Source organism: Protopterus annectens, chromosome 12.part0 (genome assembly GCF_019279795.1).
Source record: "Protopterus annectens isolate FY-2018-M chromosome 12.part0, PAN1.0, whole genome shotgun sequence".
In the NCBI taxonomy this organism is placed as follows: domain Eukaryota; kingdom Metazoa; phylum Chordata; order Ceratodontiformes; family Protopteridae; genus Protopterus; species Protopterus annectens.
In genome coordinates, this window is record NC_056746.1 from 382,729,354 (window position 1) to 382,755,057 (window position 25,704).

Below are 25,704 nucleotides of genomic sequence, written 5' to 3' on the forward strand. Positions count from 1 at the left end.
AAGTGAGAGACTGTCTAGTCCAATCATTTCTTTCTAGGTTTAGTTTCTGTTTAGGATTTTTTTTCTGTTGACACTGTTGGTCTTCCTTTAGCACAGGATGTCAAATAAGCGGTCAGGCTTTAAGAAATGCAACGCTTTTGGGCACAAAATCCCCAACCAAGATGACAATTCTAAATGCATATTTTGTTTAAGGCCGTCACACCTTGAGGAAGACTGCTAAGCCTGTGCTGCCTTTCAGGCCAGAACGATAACAGATGAGCACAACAAACTTGTGCCTAAAGTTCTTCTCCCACCCACAGCAAGAAAAGCTACACAGTCAGTCATCTTCTTCTTCTTCTCCTTCTTCAAGACAGACCTCAAAAAACATGGAGAAGTCTAAAGATGAGGATCTTGAAGAGGATAAATGAAAAGAAAAAAAACTTCTATGAAATTTTTTCTGGACAGATCGGGTCAGTTTGGTCCTGCTCCTACAACTTCCAAGCCATCGGATCCATTCTCTGCTCCCGAGCCTGTCAGGGTTATGTCTCCTTCTACAAGGTTCTGCATGGAATCTGTTAGCCCCAAGCTTATATCACCTTTCTTACAGGAAAGATCCTTCCAGAAGGCATTAAGGCCCTGTCCACAGCTTCATCCTTGAGATTGGTCTGGTCTTCCTGGAGTCTAAGGCTGACTAAAGTTTTTGAGGAACCAGATCCAGGTGGGGATATTCCTGGTGGACTTCTATCAGAGGAGTGGGACTTGGCCCTTCCACCCATTGGATTGTCACTCCTTTCTCAGTCTGACCTTCATGTTCAGGGCCCTTGGATTTGAGTGGATTCTGAGGAATGTCTCTCTCAACTGAAGGACTGGACTTTGACCATATCGCTGACCCCGATCAACTCAACAGCACCTGGGATCTCAAAGCATCTCGGAACCGGTGTTGTTGGGTCAGTTGACTCTGAAGCTTTCAGATCCATCCCTTCCTGTCGGCACTTCAGTACTTGATAGCTCAGCTCCAGGGTCGGCTTTGGAGGAGAATTAAATGAGTCCTCAAAACTTGCGTACGTTCCAAGGAACCCAACAAAGGCAGTCGGTGTCAGGGCCCACTTTGATATTGGCTTTCAATGCCTTTGATGGAGTACTCTCTCAGTCTGAGAAATAGGTATCCTTTCACACTCAAGATTCTCCCCTTGTCCCCACAGGGTTCTTCAGGTCCTCTCTCCTCCCTTCCTGTTACATCAGGACAGCCATCCCCTCAAAGTACTGAGGCAGTTTCACATTGTGGACTCCCTATTTACTTCAGTCTTTTCTACAGAGCACCCCAATGGGGAAGCACATCGAAAGAATGCGTGCAAAAGAAGGCATATGGACTCCCCTCAGGAGTCCCTCACTGAAGATACTGATTTCAACTGGGGGGGGGGGGGTCCTCCAGATCATCCTTGAAGATGTCTTCTTTGGTGAGATCCTTGAGCTACTTCGGCAGAAAGGGAGGCAAGTCCACCAAACCCCCTCCCAGGAGGAACTAGCATTTCTAGTAATTTTTGGGGATGGCCAGTCTTGTTTCTTGGGTAGTCCTCCTGCTGTCAAATTGGAAGACCTGGTTTCTAGGTGGATGTGGAAAGAACTGGAAGTGGTAGAACCCCCCCCCCTCCCCAAAAAAAGAAAAATTCCTTGCCTCTCCAAGACAGAGGCACTTTTGGGACAAGGGTCCTGCTGTAGACTCCATGGTGGTAGTAGCAGCCACCAAGAAACCGCTCACTGAAGAAAGCTCTACTGTCCAGCTCCCTAAAAGAGTACAGCAACTTTCACAGAGGTATGCATCTTCAAGATGTAAAGTCCCCAAGAGACCCCCATGGAAAGGGCAGTGGTACTTATTGTCTAAAGGATCAGCATTTCTCCCCTTTGATGGATTCAGGAAATCATTCCGCCTACAAAATGTCTAAAACAGGACCGCAAAAGGCTGCTCTTCTTTGGAACCAGAATAAAATATTGCCCCTTTCTTCCTGCTGTAGAACTCTATTACCCATGAGAAAAATGGGTTTATCCAGGAATGGCTTTCTTAGACACTCTTTTTAACCTGATGACATAAGCTCTGTAACTCATTTGTCTTCTTTTACTAAAAATAATAAATCAGACTGCTCTGAAGTGGGAAGATCTCCCACACAGAATATGGGGAGAAGACAAGAAAAGGGTGAGGGAATAAGGACAGGGTTTATAAGAACAGTGTGGCCTACTGGAGTCTTGAGAGGGAAGCTCCCACTCCAACGCTACCTCCCCAGGTCCATTTCTAATGGCCCTTCTTTGTTTAAAATTCATTGCTTTTGTCTGTTTCTTGTAGAAGGGACATTTGGCAGGGCAGGGTGACTCCAGCAATACCTGGGGATGGGAGGGTGAAACACCTGATTGACAGGCTACATTTTTTCCCTTCCACTTCCTTACAGGCTTCCTGTGCAAGAAGACAAACAAATTCTTGCCTACACGGACATCCAGCAATTGCCCCTTGATTTCATCTGACAGCCTCTATCCTAAGATAGGCATTTCTGCTAACACTACCTATAAGTTCTACATCTACTACAGGTATCATCAGGGTTATACTAACATTTGGAGATTGTATGAGCAACCCTTAGACTGGGTCACACAGCATTGGGCAGACATCCTAACAGATGGACTATTTATTACTTTTTTTTTGACCGGGGTAGGCCAATTTTCAGTGGAGGTCCAGAGGAAATTCTCCAATTACAAAACAGGCAGGTTTTACACTAGAAAATGTATACGCTTTAAGTTCCATTATGAGTATACAATAACTGAAAGGTAGCTATAATTGAGAAAATCTACATCTGTAATATAAAGCGCCATTTCATAACCTGTACTTGACAAACTGGCATGCAACGTGAGATTTAAAAACATCAGTTTACGGTTTTATATTTATGGGTGTGAGAAATACAAGACAGGAGGTGTGGAAGATACAAGAAGAAAAGAGGAGAGGGATATGCCAGCACTATGTATATTTGTTAGCTGATTTAGAGGTTAAGTTGCCGTGAAGTTGAGGTAGATGCAGAAAGGCAATGAGCAGAAGCTGGAACTTTGTGGAAGGGAAAAAATGTCAGGGGACTGAGTATATATAGTACAAGTGGCAGTAAGTGCAAAGTTGTAGAAGACAGTAGACATACTGAGAAATTGCTTTGTTGATTTATATGGGGTTAAGTAGATGTGCAAGTGCTGAGGCAGTCTAACTTGGGAAGTTGTGAGAGCAGAGCACCAAGTGTCTAAATATTGTTTTAGCAAGTTTTTGAAACTGGACAGGATGGTTTATTGTCTGATGTTGGTAGGAATAAAATTCCAGACTTTGAAAACTTAATTTGAGTACAGGGACACACAAGCAGAGTTATGGGTTTCAGTTATGATTAATACAGACCTGTCCATGGAGCATAACAATAGTGTAGGGGAAGAAAGTTCCACCAAGGTTTGCAGTGTTGGACAGTTTTGTGACTTGTAGACTTTATGAACAGTTGCTAACTGGATGACAACTAGTCGGGAAGTTCTATCCAGCGCAATTGTTTCAAGACTAGGCAATGGGGGGATTTTGCACAATGGTAATGGCAAATTTAGTGATCTTTTATAGCATCATTCAATTTTTGATAGGATAGATTGCTGAAGGTTAGTGTATTGTAGTGAAGGTTGGAAATACAGAGGCTTTTTTGGCATCGTTAGTCAAGTGTTTTTCACAATACGAGTCCAATTTTCTGAGGGTTTTCTTGACAGATAACCATCTAACGTCTAATACTGAAATACAAGCCATGACAACACCAACTAGCTTTGTGTAGGACACAAGTTAGATACGAGGGCTTGATAAGGTGATGGACAAGTTATTTTTCTAAAGTATGCAGACTTTAGAGTGAAAACCATCTTTCTCAACTGCCAGAGTTCTGCCTCATGTTTTTAGTCTGTTCCTCTCAAAATGTATGTTTTTTTTGGCAAATCATTGAAGATTGAAGTCACTAAATAATGACATACATTTCAGTTTCAGGTTTCACATACTTCAGAAAATGCACGCTGACACAAAACCTGTTAGAGCAACAATATTTAAAATCTTTCCCCGATTCTGGGCCTTTGCCACCCCAGTTACCTTTGACTGTGTCAAAATTTCTTGCATTTAGAGGTATGGTGAAAAGCTATAACTTTTCTGGATCATTGACTAACAGTTGAATATTTATCAAGCAAGACTTGGTTTGGAACCTACGGTCTACTGAAACTTGAGACAAAGTACTTTGTTGAACCTCATACACACTGGGGGCGGGTTACTCTCCCCGACTGCACAGACCATCCTTAAGACTAAGTCAAGTCTTGCCACTTACAGCCATTGCCTACAGCTTTGGGTCTGGGTTAGGTATTGGGCATGCATTCGCTACAAGGAAGATGGACATGCTTCTGTACATCTTAATGGCTACTTTTGCAAACAATTACTGTGCAGTTTACAACATGTTTCTTCATTTTAAATGGCTATATTGCATAAGCTGGTTATTTTACTTTAAATGATTTCATCCTGGACTTGAGGTCACATATCCACCCTGATACTAGATTATGTAGGTTTGACAATTCATTACTGTAAAGGCTGTGTATTTCTTTTTCCCATGAAAGCTCTCCTCTTTATCATTAGGTATAGTACTGAGCCATGGAGACAGCTTTGATCCCCAGGCAACATCCATGGAGACTACAGCAGAATCTGCTACAGGGTTCTCTGGTTTTTATACTACTAATACTTACAGGATTGCTAGGGCCTGGAGAACTTGCCTGGCCTTTCAGGTGATGAAGGTTGACCGTCTTGACTGTAAGGACAATGATTCAAAGTCATCCTTTAAGACTTGAATAATCACCGTCACAGAATGAGTCTTGGTTCATAAATTTCAAGGAAGTCTAATTCTCATAAAAGATAACTAGACTGTCTTACAGCCCCAGATGAATTGCTCCCTTATCAGGTTAAGAGTTTTGTAAATGAGCAGGTCTTCCTGAGGGAAAACTATTAAGACAGTCTGTACACTGTCTATATCACAGCCAAACAGAGATCTGTGTGGAATACACTAGAAAAGAAGTAATTGAGATAGGAAGCATATCTCTTCCCTCTATTATGAGCAGGCACTGCTGGACATAAAAGATGGGCTACTTGAAGGCTTATCCTGTGCCAGACCACTAAATACCCAAACTTGGATAAATCAAGAAACACAACAGCATCATCAACAGGGCAGGCATCTGGCCCTTAGACATGAGACTGTTCTTACTGACAGGAAAGAAAGACAGGTAAGCCAAACGGCAACTTAGCCTCAGGGACCTCTTGCACCAAGATGGTTTTGGATGTCCTGGGGAGAACCCATTTGACGGAGCAATATTAGCTAGCTATCTGTCAAAGGTGCTTCAGAGCTGGTGTTTTGCCTAGAGGTCTCATTCATTTCAGAGGAGTTCTGGCCAATATTTCTGCTGCCTGACTGATGGGAAAGTATTGGCAGCAGCCAACAGGACATTTTCGGAAGAGCCACAGTTTTTCCAGATCCAACATCCCTTAGTCCTTGATGGAGCTAACAAGGTTTGTGCTCTGCATTTGGAATCCTTATCAAGTCTCTTTCAAGTCTCAATTTTCTTTTTAGAGATATTTTCTTTGCACTGAAAGAGTATCCCCTTCTGTTCCTCTCATTTTAGTCTATAGGAATCCTCTGGCCCAAATGATAGAAGCTTTTTGCAAAAAAAAAGGAACCCATTAAATTTCTGATCTCTCAGATGGAAGGCTTCACTGCTGATAGTCGTATCCTAACAGGAGAGGTCATGACTCTCTCCTCAAATAAAAAGTGGTAGTCTTTTGGTAGAGTTTGCCTTCCACAACCAAACTTCAATTTTTCTGTGGACTGCCATGGACCCTAAAAATTTAATACCTACACAGTCAAGAGAGCAATGTAGCAAATGATCTAAATGTTGAAAGAGCAATACAGAAATAATAGAAAGAATGTCAAGTTGGGTACATATTGTTTTGAAGGCACCTGAAGCATCTCAGACAAACTTTGAATTAAAAAAGGCAAAAATGTTGTGGCCTGCACTCCCTTTTAAGGCTCACATCAGCTCAGATCCCAGGGCTAGTGGTTGAGACCAACACCACACTATGGAAGCCCAAAAGCTCTGGCTGTCAGACCACAAGTTGGTGCCTGCCTGTAGCCAGTTCCCATGGATAAGGAATTACACAGCATCAGGGATGCTACAATGAGCACCTACTGTACGCGGTAAAAAGGCACCCAAGAAAACAAGTGGGTGAAGCTCAGACACACACACACACACAAGGGACATGTCTCAAACTTGCAGTAAAGGAACCTCTCAACCCTAGCGACTGCCTTGCTACTACATGGGGCAAGGGCCTCATCCTTCTAGTGAAAAATGAGCACACAGTTTGCTATCCATTTCAACAGAGTATGTTTGGTAACAGTAGAAGCTTTTTTTTAAGAACAAGGAAACACGGCTCATAATCTTGTGCTCATTGTCAATGTTATGAAGGTAAACAGTTACAAGACTGCTAACAATGCTTTCAAGCAGGGACACTACTCAAGCAATGTCCAAATAAAAGAATGTCAAAATAAATACGAGAGATCTACTACAAGAAAACTGGCATATTTCATAATTACCCATCGCATGGACTGCATTATAGCGAGGGAAGTTAAAAGGGCAGTACATCAACTGTGCACTGGGCTCCAGGCTACAAAGTGTAAGCCATAAGCTCAAAGAAGTCTGCCTCACGTGTGCTTACAAACGCCATGGCAAGCTTTAGGGTGTGATTCTCAAAATACTACAGAAACTGGATTCACTGAAAAGTAATGCCAAAAATCAAAGGTGTAACAGCTTTCTCCACAAACATGGCGCAGCCTTGGAGTTTGTTACACAAAATGAGCAATGAATGTGGGGGGATACAAAGGTCAAAAGGAAGCATGACACTTGAGTTTTAGCATTAATACACCACATAATTAGTTTATGTAATATAATTAAAATGACTGGTTCTATACAATAAGCTGGTTGCATACGTGTGCACACCCTTAAACTAATACTTTGTTGAAGCACCTTTTGACTTAATTACAACATTCAGTTTTCTTGAGCACACACCTGCCATCAATTAGGGAGACCCCGTTAATCCCAAATAAAGTTTAGCTCTCCTATTAGGATTTTCCTGACATTTACTCAGTTGCCTGCTACAGCAAAAGCCATGGTTCGCAGAAAGCTTACAAAGCATCAAAGGGATCTCACTGTTGAAAGGTATCAGTCAGTAGAAGGGTACAAAAAATTTCCACAGCACTGGATATACCATGGAACACTGAAGACAGTCATCAAAAATTGGAGAAAATATGGAACAGTGATGTTGCAAAAAACTGGACTTCCCTCCAAAACTGATGAAAAGACTAGACGAAAACACTGAGGGAGCTGCAGGAATTTCTGGCAAGTATTGGCTGTGTACTACATGTGACAACAATCTCCTGTATTCTCCATATGTCTGAACTATGGGGTAGGGTTGCAAGGCAGAAGCCTTTTCTTACCCAGAAAAACATCCAGGCCTGGCTAAAATTTGCAAAACAATACATCAAGTATCCCAAACGCATGTGGGAAAATGTGTTATGATCTGATAAAACCAAGGTTGAACCTTTTGGCCACAATTCCAAAAAGGCACATTTGTCCCAAAAACAACACTTCACATCACCAAAAAAAAAAAAAACATCCCCACGGTGAAGCATGATGGTGGCAGTATCATGCTTTGGGGTTGCTTTTCTTCATCTGGAACTGGGGCTTTTAGTCAAGGTGGAGGGAATTATGAACAGTTCCAAATTCCAGTCACTTTTGCCTCAAAACCTTCAGGCGCCTGCTAGAAAGATGAAGCTGAAGAGGAATTTCACCTTTCAATACGATAATGACCAAAAGCATGCATCCAAAATCAACAAAAGAATGGCTTCACCAGAAGAAAATTAAAGTTCTGGAATGGCCCAGCCAGAGCCCAGACCAAAATCCAATAGAAAATCTATGGGGTGACCTGAAGAGGGCTGAGCACAAGAGATGCCCTTGCAATCAGACAAATTTAGAACGCTTTTGCAAGGAGGAGTGGGGAAATATTACCAAGTCAAGATGTGCCATGCTGATAGACGCCTACCCAAGAAGACTGACTGCTGTAATTAAATCAGAAGGTGCTTCAACAAAGTACTAGTTTAAAGGTGTGCACACTTGTGTTTATTTTTTATATTTTTTCCCCCAACAGATTTGTTTTTCAATTGAATTGTATAGGTTATAGGTCACATTAAAGGTGGGAAAAGGTTTGAAATGATTTGTTGTGGTCTCCTATTTTTTATATCACAAAAACCTGGCATCTTAATAGTAGTGTGTACACTTTTTATATCCACTGTATTTACATTGTTTTACAACACTGCCAGTAATTAGGATCACAAGTCCTAGTTATGGGACTTCATAGCCCAGGTTTTCAAGTGTACATAATCATCTCTGCTCACCTTTGCTCACTTCTGAAAGCATGGCTGACTATCGCCTTGTACTTGAATAAAGTCTTCTACTTTACCCGAATTTCTTCTTCCGGCTGTTCAGCATTCCTCCCTTTATGCCTCGTTTAAGAATGCAAACATGAACATTCCTTGCTTACATCATTAAGTATATCTTGTAAACACTATACATTTCTTATGCTTTGAGTTGTTTTGGATATGTTTGGTGTTCTGTCTTGAGTATAGATTAAACTCCTGTTTTTGTAAATAATGTATTTCTGGGCTTTGTCTGAAATGTGTCATCTTGGTTCTCTCCACTACCCTAGTTAACACGGTGAAATAAGACTACTCACACCTTCAGTCTTTATATTGAAAATGAATGAAGATTAAAAAGTCACTTGATTGTAATCTTCCATCCTCACCAGCACACACCCTACATGATTAGATGCAGTCTATACAACAAAGGTGTATCCCCCTTCTTACATCAGGCCTTGCCTACCTATGAGGGGGTGCTGAAAAATTCCAAATCAGCCCAACTTTCTAAACTCTGAGCATTACTTTGCTTCCAACTGAAAAGAGGGTTATTTCATCTTGTAAAGTGCCAATTTGCAGAACTGTAATACCACTTTTTGACATTTTTTCAGACCATTGATTGAACCATGTCAACAAAGTTTGAGGAGTTTAAGTGTAGAGCTCCAAGCCATCATGAATTCCTATTCCTGTAGAAGGAAACTCCAAAGGAAATCCATGAATGTACAATGCAAACATTGAGTGACAAGTGCCCTTCTTACTCAATTGTGCTGTTTCAGTGTTGAGACTGAGACTGAAGATGCAGCAAGGTCTGGGAGGCCTCAGTGTCAGCTCCTGAAACTGCTGACCATTATACCTCAAAATGCAAAAGTTTGCAGACATGTAGCCCCTCCCCCCAAAAAAGGGATAAAAAAGCCCTAAAATAAGGAAAACAGAAAACACACAACAGAGCTGATTCTGCATGCCACTGTATCAACCTGGGGCACATATCTGGCCAAACCTACATGATTCACAGTTTCTGCAGGGAAGTCAACATACCTTGTCACCCTACTTTTTCAGAAGCAGTAACCGGTTAAAGCATAGTTTCCTGCTGGTGACAACTTGGACCAATCAAGAAACGTGATGCAAAATATTTCCAAGCATCTCACATTATTTTATCAAATGGGCAGTAATTCAGGCACTATGCAGATACACAGACTTGCATAATGTGGAATGTACATTCCAAGATACGAAAGGCATAATACTGCCAAAGCTAAGGCCTCGAAGGCCAACGTCCATGCATGTGTAGCACCTATTCTGCTAACCCATTCAGCACATGCAAATGACAAACCAGCATATTCAGTGCACACTGCAAACTGTGTGCATTCAGCAAATGAAACGAGTAGTAGTGGCAAGCACCGGTGTGGCTGTGAAATGTGCACTCCATGGGTGCTTCAAAGAGAGGGCAAATTGTAGACAAAGCCAAGTCTCACTGTACTGTTCTTCATTTTGACAGTGAGCTACAAAACCAAAACTGAGAGCGCACTCATGAAGTTAGAATGAATTTACAAATAACTGCATTATCTTTTAAATGTGAGTTTCAGAAGTGTCAAGATGTTGCATACAAAACTGGCAGGCTGGAAGATTTAGATCGGTTTTAAAATAATGAAGGGAATAAATGTAGTTATTCAAAGTTATTTGTGGATGAATACATTCTGGAGGCATTAAAATCTGAGTTTGGAGTAACTACAACTTAGGAAAGCTAAAAAAAAGTTTAATGGATGCACACTTCCTACAATTAAATGTAAAAAAAAAGGATTACACTTCCTATCTGGTAAAAAATCCTTCAAAACTGCTTGTACACTGCATGTGTAAGTGTCTAGGTGACAGGGAAAGTTATGCACTGCCAACTTTATACTCTTTAGACAGTAATGGGTACACCACAGAAATGCCCAAGGAGACCATAACCCTTGCTAAGTAACTCCTAATGCTAACAGTATTACCAATACACTGCTCCCAAACAGATGGAAGCACTTTCAGACAACTATAAGCTCCCATTATACTGCATCTAATGCCAAGAAAAAGGAACCTAACTTGTCTTAAACGCACATGGGTATGTTTGCTACCTGTGTTAGGCATCAGGCTTCAGGCTAAAGACAGTACTGGATACTACTACCATGATGTTGTCTTCCACATCATTCATGACCTCAGCATGACTCGCCATTTATAGAAAACCATTTTCTTGAGTTACCTAGATCAGCCAGAAGCTGGTGGTATGACAAAATGTTTAACAAACAAATACGGCCTACACAGGAAACTTAAGGGTAATGGAAGCTGGAGGACCACAGCAGCAGCTACCATATGCAAAAAGCAGGGCTGTTGGTGGTGGAGGAAGGCCTTTACATGAACATCTTTAGCAAGCAATTAAAGTTATCACTATGACGTGACTAGGAACACGGGAAATTATGCATTCTGGTCCAACAGAGATTAACGCTTGCCAAATAAGTCCAATGCTGCAACAGTAACCTTGAATGTACAGAATATCTGACAGTCAACACACCAGAGTATTCATAGGCCTTAAAAATCAAAATCTTACTTGGATTTCCAAGAACAGCCCTAATGTCATAAATAAGCAAAACACACACTAACATTTCAAGATGTACAAATTAAGTCACTTTAATTCCTACATATCCACATAATTTTCCCAGGTGAAGGCAGACAAGCATGCCACTTATCTGCTTTAGCTGAAATAAAGGAACACACGAGACTTTTGTATATTCTTAACATTTAGTATGTTTGGCTTGTTCCTCTAGCTTTTAACAGTCACCTACCCTCTGTGCAATTACTGCATTTGTATTTTATACTAAATAAGGCACAGCTGTTTTGTACAGCTATTCTGGATAATGAAGTTCAGTTGCGTATTTGGCTTCTTCCCCACCTTTCAGCTCAGTCACCCTAAATGGAATGTACACACACTGCCATCCGGCGACTCAAAGTACATGCGACTACTGGTTTAAAACAAAATGAAAAATGCATTGATAACATACAAAAGATCAAACAGGCTGACTGTCAACTTGAAACAATCCACTGAATGAAATAAATCAAAGAACCCCTCATCCCGAAATAACATGAAGTCATTCCTTTTTATCAGCAGTTTACTCAACAGGTTATCTGGGTTCTAGGTCATTGAACAAGTCATCACATGTGGTAATGCATCCCTCCTGAAAGCCTACAATGTCTTGTAACATCAGAAAACAAATTCCAAAAATTGAGGGGTCTGTTTAATCATTTCAAAACGGTCCAAAGCTTCTTGAAAATCTTTGTGTAGCACTAAATTTCCTGCCAATATGAGGTTGGTCTGGCCAAAAAGCAACACCATCCATAAAGAATGATCTTAACATCACAAAGGTTGCACGATATTACCCAATGAGGTTTACCTACTTATTTTAGAGTGGTTATATGAAATCGTAAGGAATGGAGTGAATTTCAAGCCAACTCAAATGCACTTTTACATATTAAAAGCTAAAAATGGAAGTAAATAATGCTGCACAGTGCAGTGGAGGAGAGTTGTCCTTTCACTGTAATGAACAGAGCTTAATTGAACAAAATAAAAAACATGGCAACTTATTAACTTAAAATGCTTCTTAAACAGGGCTCCTTCAGAGGGACGGGTGTGGGAGAGTGACCATCTAAATACTATGAAAACTAAACTATATGCTCCACTCTCAAAATACCTTCATACTACAAGATTTGGCAGTGAATATAAGACTTTCTCCATCCACAAGAAAATAGTTGTACAACCATAAACGAGGAAAAGTCGTGCACAAGTTCAAGACACAGCATGTGCTCAGTCTGAATTCATTCATTTGACTGTTTGGGTACAGTGGTCAGAAAATGTTTTCAGACACAATGAAAGTTATGTATTTGTCCTAGTAGGTGCCTTCCAAGCCAGATCTGGTATTCAAATCTAGAGTCTCTTATGCAGCCAAGTTGTTTAAAATGACAGTGTATCTGCATAACTTACCCATCAGGTTTTGCCTCTCTTCCTTTTTCTTAGCTTTCTGCTTAGCCTCTAGTTGAATGACAGACATAGGAGGTGAAATAATGGGACTAGGCAAGGCACTTGCTGCAAACCTTGCCAGAAGTCCTAACCCACTCTCATCTAGAGTTGGCGAGGAGAGAGCATCACTGCTGTCCATTACCATATAATCCTCTTCGTCATCGTCGTCTTCTGAGCTGTAATCTACCAGCACATAAAATAAGATCTTCGTTATAATCCGGTCATAATATACTCAGCACAGGCTGATACAATTTAAGCCTTACTAAAGACAGAAGGACATTATAACCATGGGTCCATTTAAGAGAGACATGATGAACGATAAAGACAATCGCCAAGTATTTTAAGAATAACTTTCCCACCTCTCCCTTCCTTTCCTTTTCCTACATAAATATACACTCATTTAATAGCTCTGCATCACTAGAGTATAGGATAATCCAACAGATAAAAATGTCCTGCTGGTATACTCTTTTCCCCCTACTTAATGACCAAGACACAGTGTTGATTACACTGCATGGGAAGGTAAGAATGACATTTAAGCAAGTTTCATATTTCTACTCATCAAAAAGAAAACTAAAAATATCGAGAGAAAATAGTTACAAATCATTTTCTCTTAGGACAGTCCTGAGAGTGACAACACAAATGATGTAGGTGGGTAGGTGCTGTGTGTTGCATAAGTGCAAGTGTGTGTGTATGCACATGTCTCTCACGTTAGTCTTAAATACAAAAAGAAAAAGATGCAAAAGTTTAAGTACTCAATTACTTTCAACAGCAAAAATTTAAATAATGGAATTGCTTCTTCCTACAATTACTATGTCTGTAATATGACAAATTGAGAACGTTGACGAACTTTTAAAGCAACTTTTCACTTTCTGCATAACTAGTGCAAATACAGTTCCTATATTGTACAAACATTACAGAAATGCTCACTAGCATTTACTTAAAACTGTACATCACTGTTGCCATAACAAGCCACCCTCCCCCACTGAAAAATTGCTTCAGTGAACTCATAACTCTGTGTTAAAACAAATGGGAATATCTGCAAAACAGAGGATTGTCCTTACATTTTACACCTAGGTATTTAATTTGTATTATGAAATCAGTGCTCCTATCCAAACCTCTTGAGGGCAGGGGATTAACTTGGAAGACTTCCGTTTTGTTTATCCAATCAGTCTGGAAGGCAATGGGTAACACTGGAAACCAAATTAACAAAGGATTGAATCCTATCAAAGCCACTTAAAACACTCTGGCCTCTGTAAGTACCCAGTATTCTATAACAAATACAGGTTCACTAATGTACAGAAAAACACATGAATGCCCACCAGTGAGTTTACTCCATATTGCTCTTCACTGCACTACAATAACTAGCCTGTCCCCTAAAAAAATTCTCTTCAATGAACCCATAGCTCAATATAAAAACAAAGACGGGGACGAGATACAAACCACAGTATTTGCCTTACATTTGCCAGTCAGGTATTTATATTATGAAATCCCTGTCCTTACTCGCACCATGAGAGCAAAGGATTCATCTTGGAACGCTTTTCTTTGTTGTGACTGCATAGGCTGGTGGGCAGAGCACAGTTTGGGGAACCAAATTACCTAGGTTTGAATCCTGCCAAAGCCACTTGATTTAAGGCATTACAAGAAGTTCAATAAAACTAAGTGCATTTCAGTTTGCTTACAATTACAACTGGGAAAAAAATCTGTGGTTCCTCTGACAAAAAGCATAGCACAGTATTTCAGTTTTATCATTCGGTTAAAAATTCTCTTGAACTGCAGCCAATTACAATTTGCACTGCAGTTTATTATTCAAATGTTCCAGACTCTGAATCTTAACACAGGCTTGCAGATATTTTCCATCTGGAACAACTAATGTTTCCAAATTGCATACAGTGTCATTTTAGAGTGGTAGAAAGTTTACCAAATTGTGTGGAAGGGAAGATACAGAAAGCCATGGAATATAGACAAGGACTGACAGCCTCAGGGGATAATTCTGCTAAAGAAGGTGACGGACCTTAAAAAAAAAAAAAAAACAAAATAAAACAAAAAAAAAAAAACTACTGGACCTGCACTTGAGCTACTTCGGCAAAGCCCTCTGATATGGAGAGTGTGCATCAACAAACTTGTTATATACATGAAGAGGGATGCAAGGGTTTTGTACTGTTCAGAATATTGGAGGTTGTGTCAAAGTCTACCAAGCCTTAATGATATGAAGCATCAGCCAAGCCTTAATGATATGAAGCATCAGCCTACATAAGGTGCTGACACAAGTCTACAGATTTCTTAAAAAGATGCTTCAGCAATCGATTACAAAGCAAAGTACATCCACTACTACTTGTTGAATCAGAGGTCAGGTCACCACTCTCTTCTAAAAGCTCCTTTAAGACTACAGTATGAATGTAGCAGGGAAATCACTTCTAAAATGCTGGGAGCCTAACTTCTTACTAAAACAATGAGGTTTGCCAAATATATGGTGTACAGGCAGACCTGTAAAACTGGAATCTATATTCGCTGTGGTTATTGTCTTAATATTCAGGAAGCAATTTCTCAGTGTGAATTACGCATCTGCTGGGTACTATATCACCATTAGAAAAAATACAGAATATCATACTTATTGAAGATTACTTCACACTGAATTTTCACCAAGGTCAATGTTAATACACAATGATGTTGAATTTAGCACAGAATAAACTGATCTTCTAAGGGCTGTTTTATGGACAGTGGAATTAATACCCTCCTGCAGTGGTGCAGCAGTTAGTGTTGCTGCCTCACAGCAAGAGGTTCTCCGGTTCGATTCTTGGTTGGGTTGCCTTCTGTGTGGTGTCTGCATGTCCTCCGTGTGGTTGCGTGGGTTTCCTCCGGGTGCTCTGGTTTCCTCCCACCTCCCAAAGACATGCTCTAGGTGGACTGGACACTCTAAACTGGCCCTAGGCGTGACTGCGTGCGTGTGTGCCCGTTCTGTGGAAGGTTGGGTGCTGGGCTGGCAACTTGACACTGCAAAAAATCCACTGCCAATCATGAGCGGACAGGTGATCCACTGTGGCGACCCCTAACCGGGAAAAACAGAAAGAAGAAGGAATTAAATACCCTCCTGGCTAACTGTGTTAACCTAATATAAAGAACCAAATCAAAGTTCTGTTACACTTTAAAATACTATAAAATGCTGAAGCAACTGCAGGATCAAATTTAAAAACTTGGGACAAATCCAGCAGGTCAACTCAGCTTTTCAAACTGCACACTTAGAATGCAGCAGTTCCAAAAAAAAAAAAAAAAAATCTAACCTAGCTTAAAATTAATACTGATATATGGGGAAATGTGACTATGTAAAACAACTTTTTTTTTATGTACAGACTAACAAAGCACAAAGGTAGTTTAACATTACTGATGGTATGGGAGATGAAGACTCCAGCACATACTCCTGAAAGTGGAAGAGGGAAGTACTATGGACACTTGTGTGAAATGCACACTTGTCACCTGTCTGAAGTAGAACTAGTGAAGACTTGGAAGGCACATCATTTAGTAAGGTAGTGCATGTGGCAGGACCCTCTTGCATGGGTTGTGAAGGCATCACCACTACCACTGGAAATGCATCAAAAAGTATTTTTTTAGTATAATTCTCTCAAGTCACATCCACAAGTGTGTGAGTACCTATTTTTCTTTTTTTGTTACCAGCGAAGTGCCAGAAAATTATATTAGAACACATTTGAAGTGTTTTTGTGTCCTGAATAATATGAAATACAATGAGAGAAATGAATTCTGAAACAAATTGTTACTCTCTAAGAATGTGGTGCGAGTTAACAGAGGTGGTACAGAATAAAGACCAAAAAAAAAATGGCATCTCCATTACTTTTCAAAAGATTGCCATTCTATCTTGTACAGAGCATTGTATGTATGAAAAACATGCTGTATCTGTATAATAAAAGCAGCAGTTCTATAAAATACATGCCTATTTCAAGTTCAGACCAGGAATCCAGTTTGTTCAAGTCTTCTGAAGGGCACTATTATATCTCACTACTCTAAAACAAAACACTGAAAAACAAGAAAATGAAACAGACCAACCAAACCTTTACAATAAAAAAAAGTTTCAACCTACTCAAAAACAGATCACAAGCATAAGCAAACAATGGTAGTTACGTACTTCATAAGACAAAACTTCCCCCGAGAAGCAAGGTACAAAAAACTGAGTCAAGCTACTGTGACATTAGTACAACTTTACATCTGTATACAGAAAGAGATGCAAAGAAAAAAACTAGAACAAAAAAAAGGTAGTTAGATAACAATCGCCTGTGTAATGGTTGTTATGACAGAGTAATAAGTTACATGTCTGGATAATGAACTAGCCTGGCATATTTCAGGATGGTTTTCCATTTAAAATCTGCATTCCTGCATCACCTTACTTCTGACTGATGTCTAAAAGCCACACAAGAAATGCACATGTAAACAGTGGTACCTGCCCCCAACCTTACTGAAAGACAAGGTGACAGAATCTTGGATCATACACAAGACTAATATGGTACTGTTCTGTACCGAAAGCTGACCACAAAATGCACAGTACATACTTCAGAGGAGCAAAGAGAGCATTATAGGGCTGAAAAATCTGTCAATCTCTCTCTGCCCCTTAAACTTGTAACCCAACATATATATAAGCAGGGAAAATTAGTTTCGTTGACAAATATATTCTAGTCACACACTATTGGATTAATAATAGTATTGTTTCTTTGTTAACAGTGATAACTGAGATTGCTGGATTTTGGAGGTAAATATTTCCCTTACCACTGGTGTTAAGCAATCTAGAGTGGAGGGGAATAACTACCTTGCAAAAACACTTGAATTTAGTTTTGCAAATGGATTGTTTGGGTAGTCAACTATGTAATCTCAATGTCATAGAAAGTACAGTTTTGTACCTACCATAAATGTAGATGTTCGAGTGCTAATACAGCTGCAGTCATAACAGATGGGTTCTCCTGCCGTCAGGCAGGTCCTCGGTCGGGCGAATTCCAAAGTCTAGGTCCAGCGTCGGTTGTCGTCGCTTTCTTTCCTGACGTCAGTGTGACAGGGGTACATAAGACACAGCCGACGCCATTTTCTTCAGTCTTTCTTGCCCCAGATGTCAGGTGCCCCCCAGAAGGAAGGCTATATATATATATATATATATATATATATATATATATATATATATATATATAAATAATATATAATCATGCAATGCAATATAATCAAAAATCAGTAGTTGCAAGCAAATACACCATAGAAGGATAACCCAATCAGGTTGTAAGATGAGGAGTTAGCCACTAGGTCTGTACCCAGAGGGGAAGGAGGGAGGGAATCCTGGACTGCAGCTGTATTAGCACTCGAACATCTACATTTATGGTAGGTACAAAACTGTACTATGTTCATCGTGCATACAGCTGCAGTCATAACAGATGGGTAGAATCCCAAAGCTACGCACAGGGTGGTAGGCACTAGGTGGAACTGGGAGGAGCCAGAATGCCCTGCAACACAGCAGTGGCAAAGCCTGCTCTAGTTTTGGAGTACAAAGGTAGGTGGTAGTGTTTAGTGAAGGTATGCACAGAACTCCAAGTGGCTGCCTCCAAAATATCTTTGGTAGGGACTCCTCTGAGGAAGGCTGCAGAGGTAGCTGTGGCCCTTGTGGAGTGGGACCTGATGCCTGCAGGTACAGATTTACCATGAAAGGAGTAACAAAACCATATGCAGTGGCCTATCCATTTTGAAATTGTCTGTTTGGAAATTGGCTTCCCTTGAGCTCCTACAGCATAGGACACAAAGAGTTGTTCTGATTTCCTGAAAGGCTTTATTCTGTCCAAATAGTAACGTAGCTGTCTATGGATGTCTAAGGAATGTAGCAGCCTTTCCCCTTTGTTTTGAGGATTGGGGTAAAAGGTAGGTAAGTGTATGGCCTGATTTAAAGCTACCCTGGATACTACCTTAGGCATAAATGACGGGTTGGTTCGTAGGGAAACCCTGTCCTGAAGGAAGATGAGAAAGGGCTGCACAGCCATGAGGGCTTGTAGTTCCGAGACCCTACGAGCTGAGGTAATGGCCAGAAGGAAAGCTGTTTTCCAGGACAAATATTGCAAATCTGTTGAGGCAGCTGGTTCAAAGGGAGGCAATGTTAATTTTTCTAGAATGCAATTAAGATCCCAGGCTGGTATTGGTTGTTTCCTTGGAGGTCTTATATTCTTAGCCCCTCTGAGGAACTGCCTTAAGAGTGGGTGAGAGAATAAGGGTGGATCAGTGTTGTATTCTGCAGAAATGGCTGAGGCATGGATTTTGATGGAGGAAAAAGAAAGTCCACTGTTCAACAGCTCAGCTAGATACTGTAATATCCGAGGCAATGCAAATTCAGTTTTCTAGGATCCTGGCCCTTTTTCTCATTCCAAGCACAAAACAGTTTCCATTTTGCGGAGTAAGCTTTTCTAGTAGATGGCCTTCTGGCCTCCAAAATGACATCCTGCACCTCCTTGGAGAGTAGGGTCTGTTGTGGTGTTAAGGAATTTTCCATGCAGCCAGATTGAGTGTTTTCAGCTAACTGTGAAGAGTTTTGTAGCTGTGCTGAGTCAGGAGAAGAGGCATTAGAGGTAGGGTCCAGGGAGGAGAATGTGTTAGGCTCCTCAGGAGTGGGTACCAGTGTTGTCTTGGCCAGTCTGGATCAATCAGTATCATCTTCGGTCTGCCTGCTCTTGCTTTCAAGAGCACCTTGGGCAGTAGAGGCAAAGGTGGGAAGGCGTAAAATGTCCGTGCTGCCCAACTGAAAGAAAGGGCGTCCACTCTCCAGGCCTTTGGATGAAATGTCCTTGAGCAGAATTTTGTCAATTGATGATTCCTGTGGGAGGCAAAGAGATCTATGTCTGGCCTTCCCCACACTTGGATTATCTTTGTAAACACTTGAGGATGCAACTTCCATTCCTGCGGGTCTGTCATATTTCTGCTTAGATTGTCTGCCAGCGTGTTTTCCAAACCTGGCAGGTACTGTGCTTGAAGTTCGATTTGCCATTCCAGAGCCATGTTCCAAAGTGACATGGCCAGCCTGCACTGGGGGTATGTATGTGTTCCTCCTTGTTTGTTTATGTACCACATTACTGTGGTGTTGTTTGTTCTTATCAATAATTGCCCTGGATGCAGGAGGTCCTTGAAAGCTGTAATTGCACTTATCACTGCTAGCATTTCCTTTTGATTGATGTGAAGGTGCTTTTCGTTTTGGGACCATTTGCCCTGAATGCACCTGTCTGTCATGTGTACCCCCCAGGTGTAGTCTGAGGCGTCTGTTGTGATGACTTGATTTGCTTGAGGCTTGCAGAATGGTAGACCTGTGTTTGTTTGGCATGCTTGGGCCCACCATAGAAATTCCTTTTGCAAACATCGAATTAGTGGTATTATTGTTTCCAAACTGTGGCTGTGTTGAGACCATAGGTTTTTAGGTACCATTGAAGTTTCCTCATATGCAACTTTGCACATGGGATTAAAAGAATGCAAGATGCCATGAAGCCCAGAGCCTGCAGGATTTTCCTTGCAGTTAGCCTGGTACAATTTGCTAGCATCTTGAAGTACTGAGTTAGTTGCCCCTGTTTTTCTGGTGTAAGATAGGCCATCTGGGTGTTTGTGTCCAAGTTGGCACCCAGGAAAATTATTTTCTGAGATGGTGTTAGCCTGGATTTCTCTTTGTTGACTGTGTATCCCAGAGAATTCAATAACCGTGTTACATGAGCCAGATGTTCCAGAAGTATGTGTTTGCTGTCTGCTTGGATCAGGCAATCATCCAAATAAGGGTAAATTTGTATCCCTTGAAGTCTGCAGTAGGCAATTACTGATGCCAGGCATTTCGTGAATACTCTGGGCACAGTAGATAAGCCAAAGGGCAATGCAGAGAATTGATAGTGGATTGAACCTGCAAGAAATCTGAGGTATCTTCTGCAGCTTTGTCTGATTGGGACATGCAGGTATGCCTCCTTGAGGTCCAATGTTACCAGCCAAGACTCCTTGCCCAGCATGGGAAGAAGCTGCTGTAAGGTGAGCATCTTGAATTTTGGTGCAGTAGAAATGTGTTTAGGATGGATAAGTCCAAAATGGGTCTCCAATCGGTTCCCTTCCTTGGTACCAGGAATAGTCTGGAATAAAAACCTTGACCTTGTTCGTGAGTAGGTACCTCTTGAATAGCTTTCATGTCCATGAGCTTTGAAATTTGTATTTGAGCCTCTGCCCTTTGATTGTGTGGCAGGTTCGGCATGCCTCTCATTTTTGGAAGTGTGTGAAAATGAAATCTGTAGCCTCTGTTTATAATGTCCAGGATCCATTTGTCTTTTGTGACAATATGCCAATTTTTTGAAAATAATGCCAGCTTTCCTCCCAAGGGTGCTGCCACCTGAGCCTTGCTTGGCATGCAAAGGGGAAAGTCATTGGGTTTGTTTCCTGTATTGTTGTGCACTGTCTTCGCCACCTCTTGGTGCTGGAGATTGCCATTGTCTGCCTCTATATGATCCTTGAGATTGTCATCTGCCCCTTGTGCGCCTGTATCTACCTCTTTGGGGCTTGTCCGTGGCTGGAAAGGACCAGTTTTTTGAAGGCTAATTTCTGCTAAAACGTGGAGGTTGTACCTGTAGAAAAGCTTTGACAGTTTGCATAGATTTAGCTTTTTCTTCCATTTTCCGTAGTATCTCCTCAGCATCAGTACCAAATAATACATCCTTTTGTAAAGGAGCATCTAGTAGTTTAGCTTTAACATGATCAGGTAAGGTTTGTTCCCTAAGCCAGGCATGTCTACGAATGACTGATCCTGTAACAGCAGCTCTACTTGAGGCCTCTAGAGCATCATAGCCACATTGTAAGGTGTGTTTACCCACTTGTTCTGCACTATGCATCATATCCTGCAACTCCTTCAAATCTGGTTGTTCAGGTTGTGACATTTTATTCCTTAATTGTGATAACAGAAACTGCTGATATTTAAGCATATGGAACTGACAATTTAAGGCCCTCATGGCTAGGGTGGCTGAGGTATATACCTTTTTTCCCCACCTTTCTAAGGATCTAGACTCTCTCTCTCGGAAGGTAATGGATTCTTAGCAGTAGAGGCCTTCACTCCCTTGGGGCCTTGAGAAATGATTTCAGGATCAGCATTATGGCTTTTGTAAAGAAATTGGTGAGAGTTAGGAACTCTGTAGTACCTATCAGGCTTGACTGGGGCAGGAGGCAGGGAATCCGGATTAAGGCAAGCCTCCGAGTAAACATCAAGTATGTCCAAGACAGGAGGTATCGCCAGAGGTCTGTGCTGAGGTAGCAAAAGAAATTCCCTAAGCCTTTTCTTGGAATCTGAAAAATCTTGGCCTTCCCAATGGAAGTGTTCCCTCAAGGTATGCAAGGTTTCTCCGAAAGAAAAATCCTCTGGGGGGGGGGATACAGAAGGAATGGACTGCTCTGCATCAGAATCTTCAAAAGGGGAGTACGAGTGTTCCTCTTCATCAGAATGTTCTGAAATAATGGAGCCCTGGTCAGAAGAGGGAGAATCTTCCTCCACTCTGGGTCTCTTGTCCAGAGGGGGTTGGGAACCCCTGATAAGAGTAATTAAATCCTCAGCCATTTTGAGCATCTGCTTTTTAGGCATGGGACCTGGAGATGGGCCCTGTGCAACAGGCCTCTTGGAATGCATGGCTGATTTAGACTTAGTAAAGGCCTTTATGGAAAAGAAAGAAGAAGGTCTGAAGACACCATGGGTGAAAGTGGACCTGTCCACATTAAGAGGCTCAACACTCACAGTGGCTTCGGTAGCTGTAGTCAGGGTATGGACCGAGGAACATGCGGTCTCGGTTACAGAAGACACCGCCAGAGAAGTGTTGTCGGTAGTCAGGGGCTGCGTAGGCACCTCGCTGAAAACTGGACCATGTGTAGCCGGTTTGGCGTGGTGTCGGTGGAGACCACGGACCTCGCGTGTCGGTCTTTGTCCTTGCGTTTTTTGGACAAAACAGTTGTCGGAGTGTCCGACGACATTTTATAATTAAAAGCTTTACCAAAAAAGTGCTGGGCGAACTCCGCCCGATGCTTAATAGTGCGTTTATTGAAAGTAGCACAAAAGCGACAGCCCGAGACGTCGTGGTCTGGGCCTAAACAAGGTATACAGAGGGAATGGAAATCCTTATGCGGTATTTGCTTCCCACAAGAAATACAATTGTTAACTTTGTCTGACATCGGTCTGAGGCAAGAAAAGTTTCCCCAACGGGGTACTTAGCATTAAAGAAGACTTCGGTTTCCAAATTTTCGTAATTTCAGGAGCTGGGCACTTGCAAACTGCTTCTGCTTCGGGCACCGCGTGGCAAAAAAGACTGAAGAAAATGGTGTCGGCTGTGTCTTATGTACCTCTGTCGCACTGACGTCAGGAAAGAAAGCGACGACAACCGACGCCAGACCTAGACTTTGGAATTCGGCCGACCGAGGACCCGCCTGATGGCAGGAGAACCCATCTGTTATGACTGCAGCTGTATGCACGATGATCATGATGAAGCAGCACTGTATGATTTCAATGAACCCCATATGTTACTACAATGCATCACCTTTCTGACTCACAAAAGACCAAGAAATCACGTGCAGTGGAAACATGTTCAGAGAAACAAGAAAAGGATTTCTTTTTAAAAAAGCTCCAGTCTGCTTGTATGATCCAGCTTAGAAGTACATAAAACGTGAGTATTCTTTGGCCAGTTGCAATAATAAATTACTTTACTGCATGTCAATAGCCTCAAAACTATCCAGCATGGATTTGTCATGGAGTTTTTACCATACATAACATGGTTTTCCATAAACAGAACTCATTAAACCTTCACTTTTGATGGGAGTGTAGTAGCGAACATTTCTAATTAAAATACTAATTATCTAATTATTTTTTGAGAAATCAACAGGGAAGACATCTTATCAGAATACTTTCTGACACCACAGAAGTCAACCTCTGGAGCACAGCCTTTTTTTTTTTATGATTTTCCCCCTTTTTTTAGCAATTTCACTCTGCTAATAAAGCCAGTCAATGCGATCAGAGTGTTAAATAAGATGGTAGAGGTTATGATGACACTTAGGTAACAGAACTAAGCTTTTACGAGACAATCATTACAATTAAACACATTTTTGAAGGCACATTTATTATTTATGTGAGACTGTTGTGACCTAAGCATTTTAAGAATGAGAATGTTATTAAATCAAGGACCAAGCAGCTTTCATTTTCTGTAAACAAAGCACCCTTTTCAGTTTTGAGAATCAGCTCTGTCACAGGCTAACCACCCCCCCACACAAACACTTTACCATCAAGAACTACAAACTTCTACACACACACACATATATATATATATATATATATATATATATATATATATATATATATATATATATATATATATATATCTATATATATATACACACACACACACATAAATGGATCCCCTTCATAACACTGAATTTCATAACACTGAATTTCATAACACTGAATTTCATAACACTGAATTTCATAACAGTGAAAATTCAAAACACTGAAAACCCAAAACATTTTTGTTATACACACAAACACCACCACAGAAGTTACTTTCTGCTCGCACACACACATCACAGCAACAAAGCACACTAACACACACCAAAGCCCCTACCCAAAACCCTTACACACACACACATACCTGAATCCGTAACCACAGCGTAACCTCAGAAGCGCAAAATTCAAAACCTCTGGTATTTGAGGTTTTGAGATTCGCGCTTCTGAGTTTTCGCTTTTTTCAGGATTCCACTTTATGGGCTCGAAATACTGAATTTCGACATATATATATATATATACACACACACACACACACACACACACACACACACACACACACACACACACACACACACACACACACGGTGATCAAAAGTAAGGTTGCTGCCAACATGTGCGCCCAAACCTCTCACTACTGATTTAGAGCTTGGGGTGTTATTAAAATGGTAATCTGCAGACTTTGCCAAAGGGGAAGATAAACTCAATGCAAAAAATGCATTAAGACCATGACTTTGGCACCAATCATTGTTTTGCACAAGTCCTTCTTGGAGAAGGTTAACATCATTTGGGGACCCAATGACTGCTCCCACTTTTCAGTAATAGGCAAACTTTGTCAGCCACACACCTTTTGTTTTTGCCTGTACTTCTGAGAAGCAGATTCAAATAGTGGCCCAGCATCAATCCCTGTGGAACACCACTGGTAACGGGTCTGCTGATGGAGGTGGAGTCCCCTACTTTGACTGCCTGTGTTCTATCGGTGAGCCAGTTTGCAACTCACCTGACAGTATATGGGCTGACCCCCAGCTGTGTGAGTTTTTCAATGATGACTGAGTGGGGAATTGTGTCAAAAGACTTGGCCAAGTCTAGGTAGGTCACCTGCAAATATATGCCTTCGTTCAGGACTTTGGTGACTGTTTTGAAGTCCACCAGGTTCAACAGGCAGGATTCTCCCTTTAACAAAACCAAACTGGGTCAAGTCAAGTGTTTGAAGGTCTCCTATGTCCTTGTTGATAAGGTCCACGATGATTCCCTCCATGACCTTGCAGATAAGGCTGGTGAGGCTAATGGGTCTACAGTTCCCAGGGTGGATGGATGCACCCCCCTTGTGCAACAGGATGACAATAGCGGTTTTGCATTCAGCAGGGACAAACCCAGTGCTTAGGCTGTGGTTGAAGAGAGTACCCAGTGGTGTTGCTAACTCCTGTTTTCAACCATTGAGAATGCAGCCTGGGATGTTATTAGGTCCCATAGAGGCTGTGTTTTTGGCCTTGGAGAGAGAGTGGTTAAGACCTGCTCTTTAGGTGGAAAGTAGGTGGTAGGAATGTTTTGGGGTATATGTGGCAGGGACAGAAGGAAGACATTTTCACTGAACCTGTCCGCTAGCAGGTTGGCTATTTCCACTGGTTCAGTAAATGTGGTACCATTCACTACCAGTTCAGCCCAAATCTGTGTTTTCCTTTAAGGTTTCAGATGTATCTAAAGGATGCCTTATGGTTATCCTTAGCTAGGGATGCTAATCTAGATTCATAGTTAGCTTCTAGCAATACAGACAATACTAACCAAATTAACTTATTTGAATTAAAATATAAAAAAGAACTATGCCTGAAGTCCTAATGCAACATTGTGTGTGCTCTTGGCAAAGA

The 25,704-nt window shown here is 41.3% G+C and overlaps 1 protein-coding gene across 1 annotated transcript in view; it reads right to left on the reverse strand.

The window, feature by feature from the left end:
• Positions 1-25,704, reverse strand: part of TNRC18 (trinucleotide repeat containing 18) — a 725,141-nt gene that overhangs the window by 258,545 nt on the left and 440,892 nt on the right. Inside the window, exon 16 of the mRNA XM_044088920.1 lies at positions 12,514-12,732. Within this exon, the coding sequence (XP_043944855.1) occupies positions 12,514-12,732 (219 nt within the window). The remainder of the gene's footprint in view (positions 1-12,513; positions 12,733-25,704) is intronic.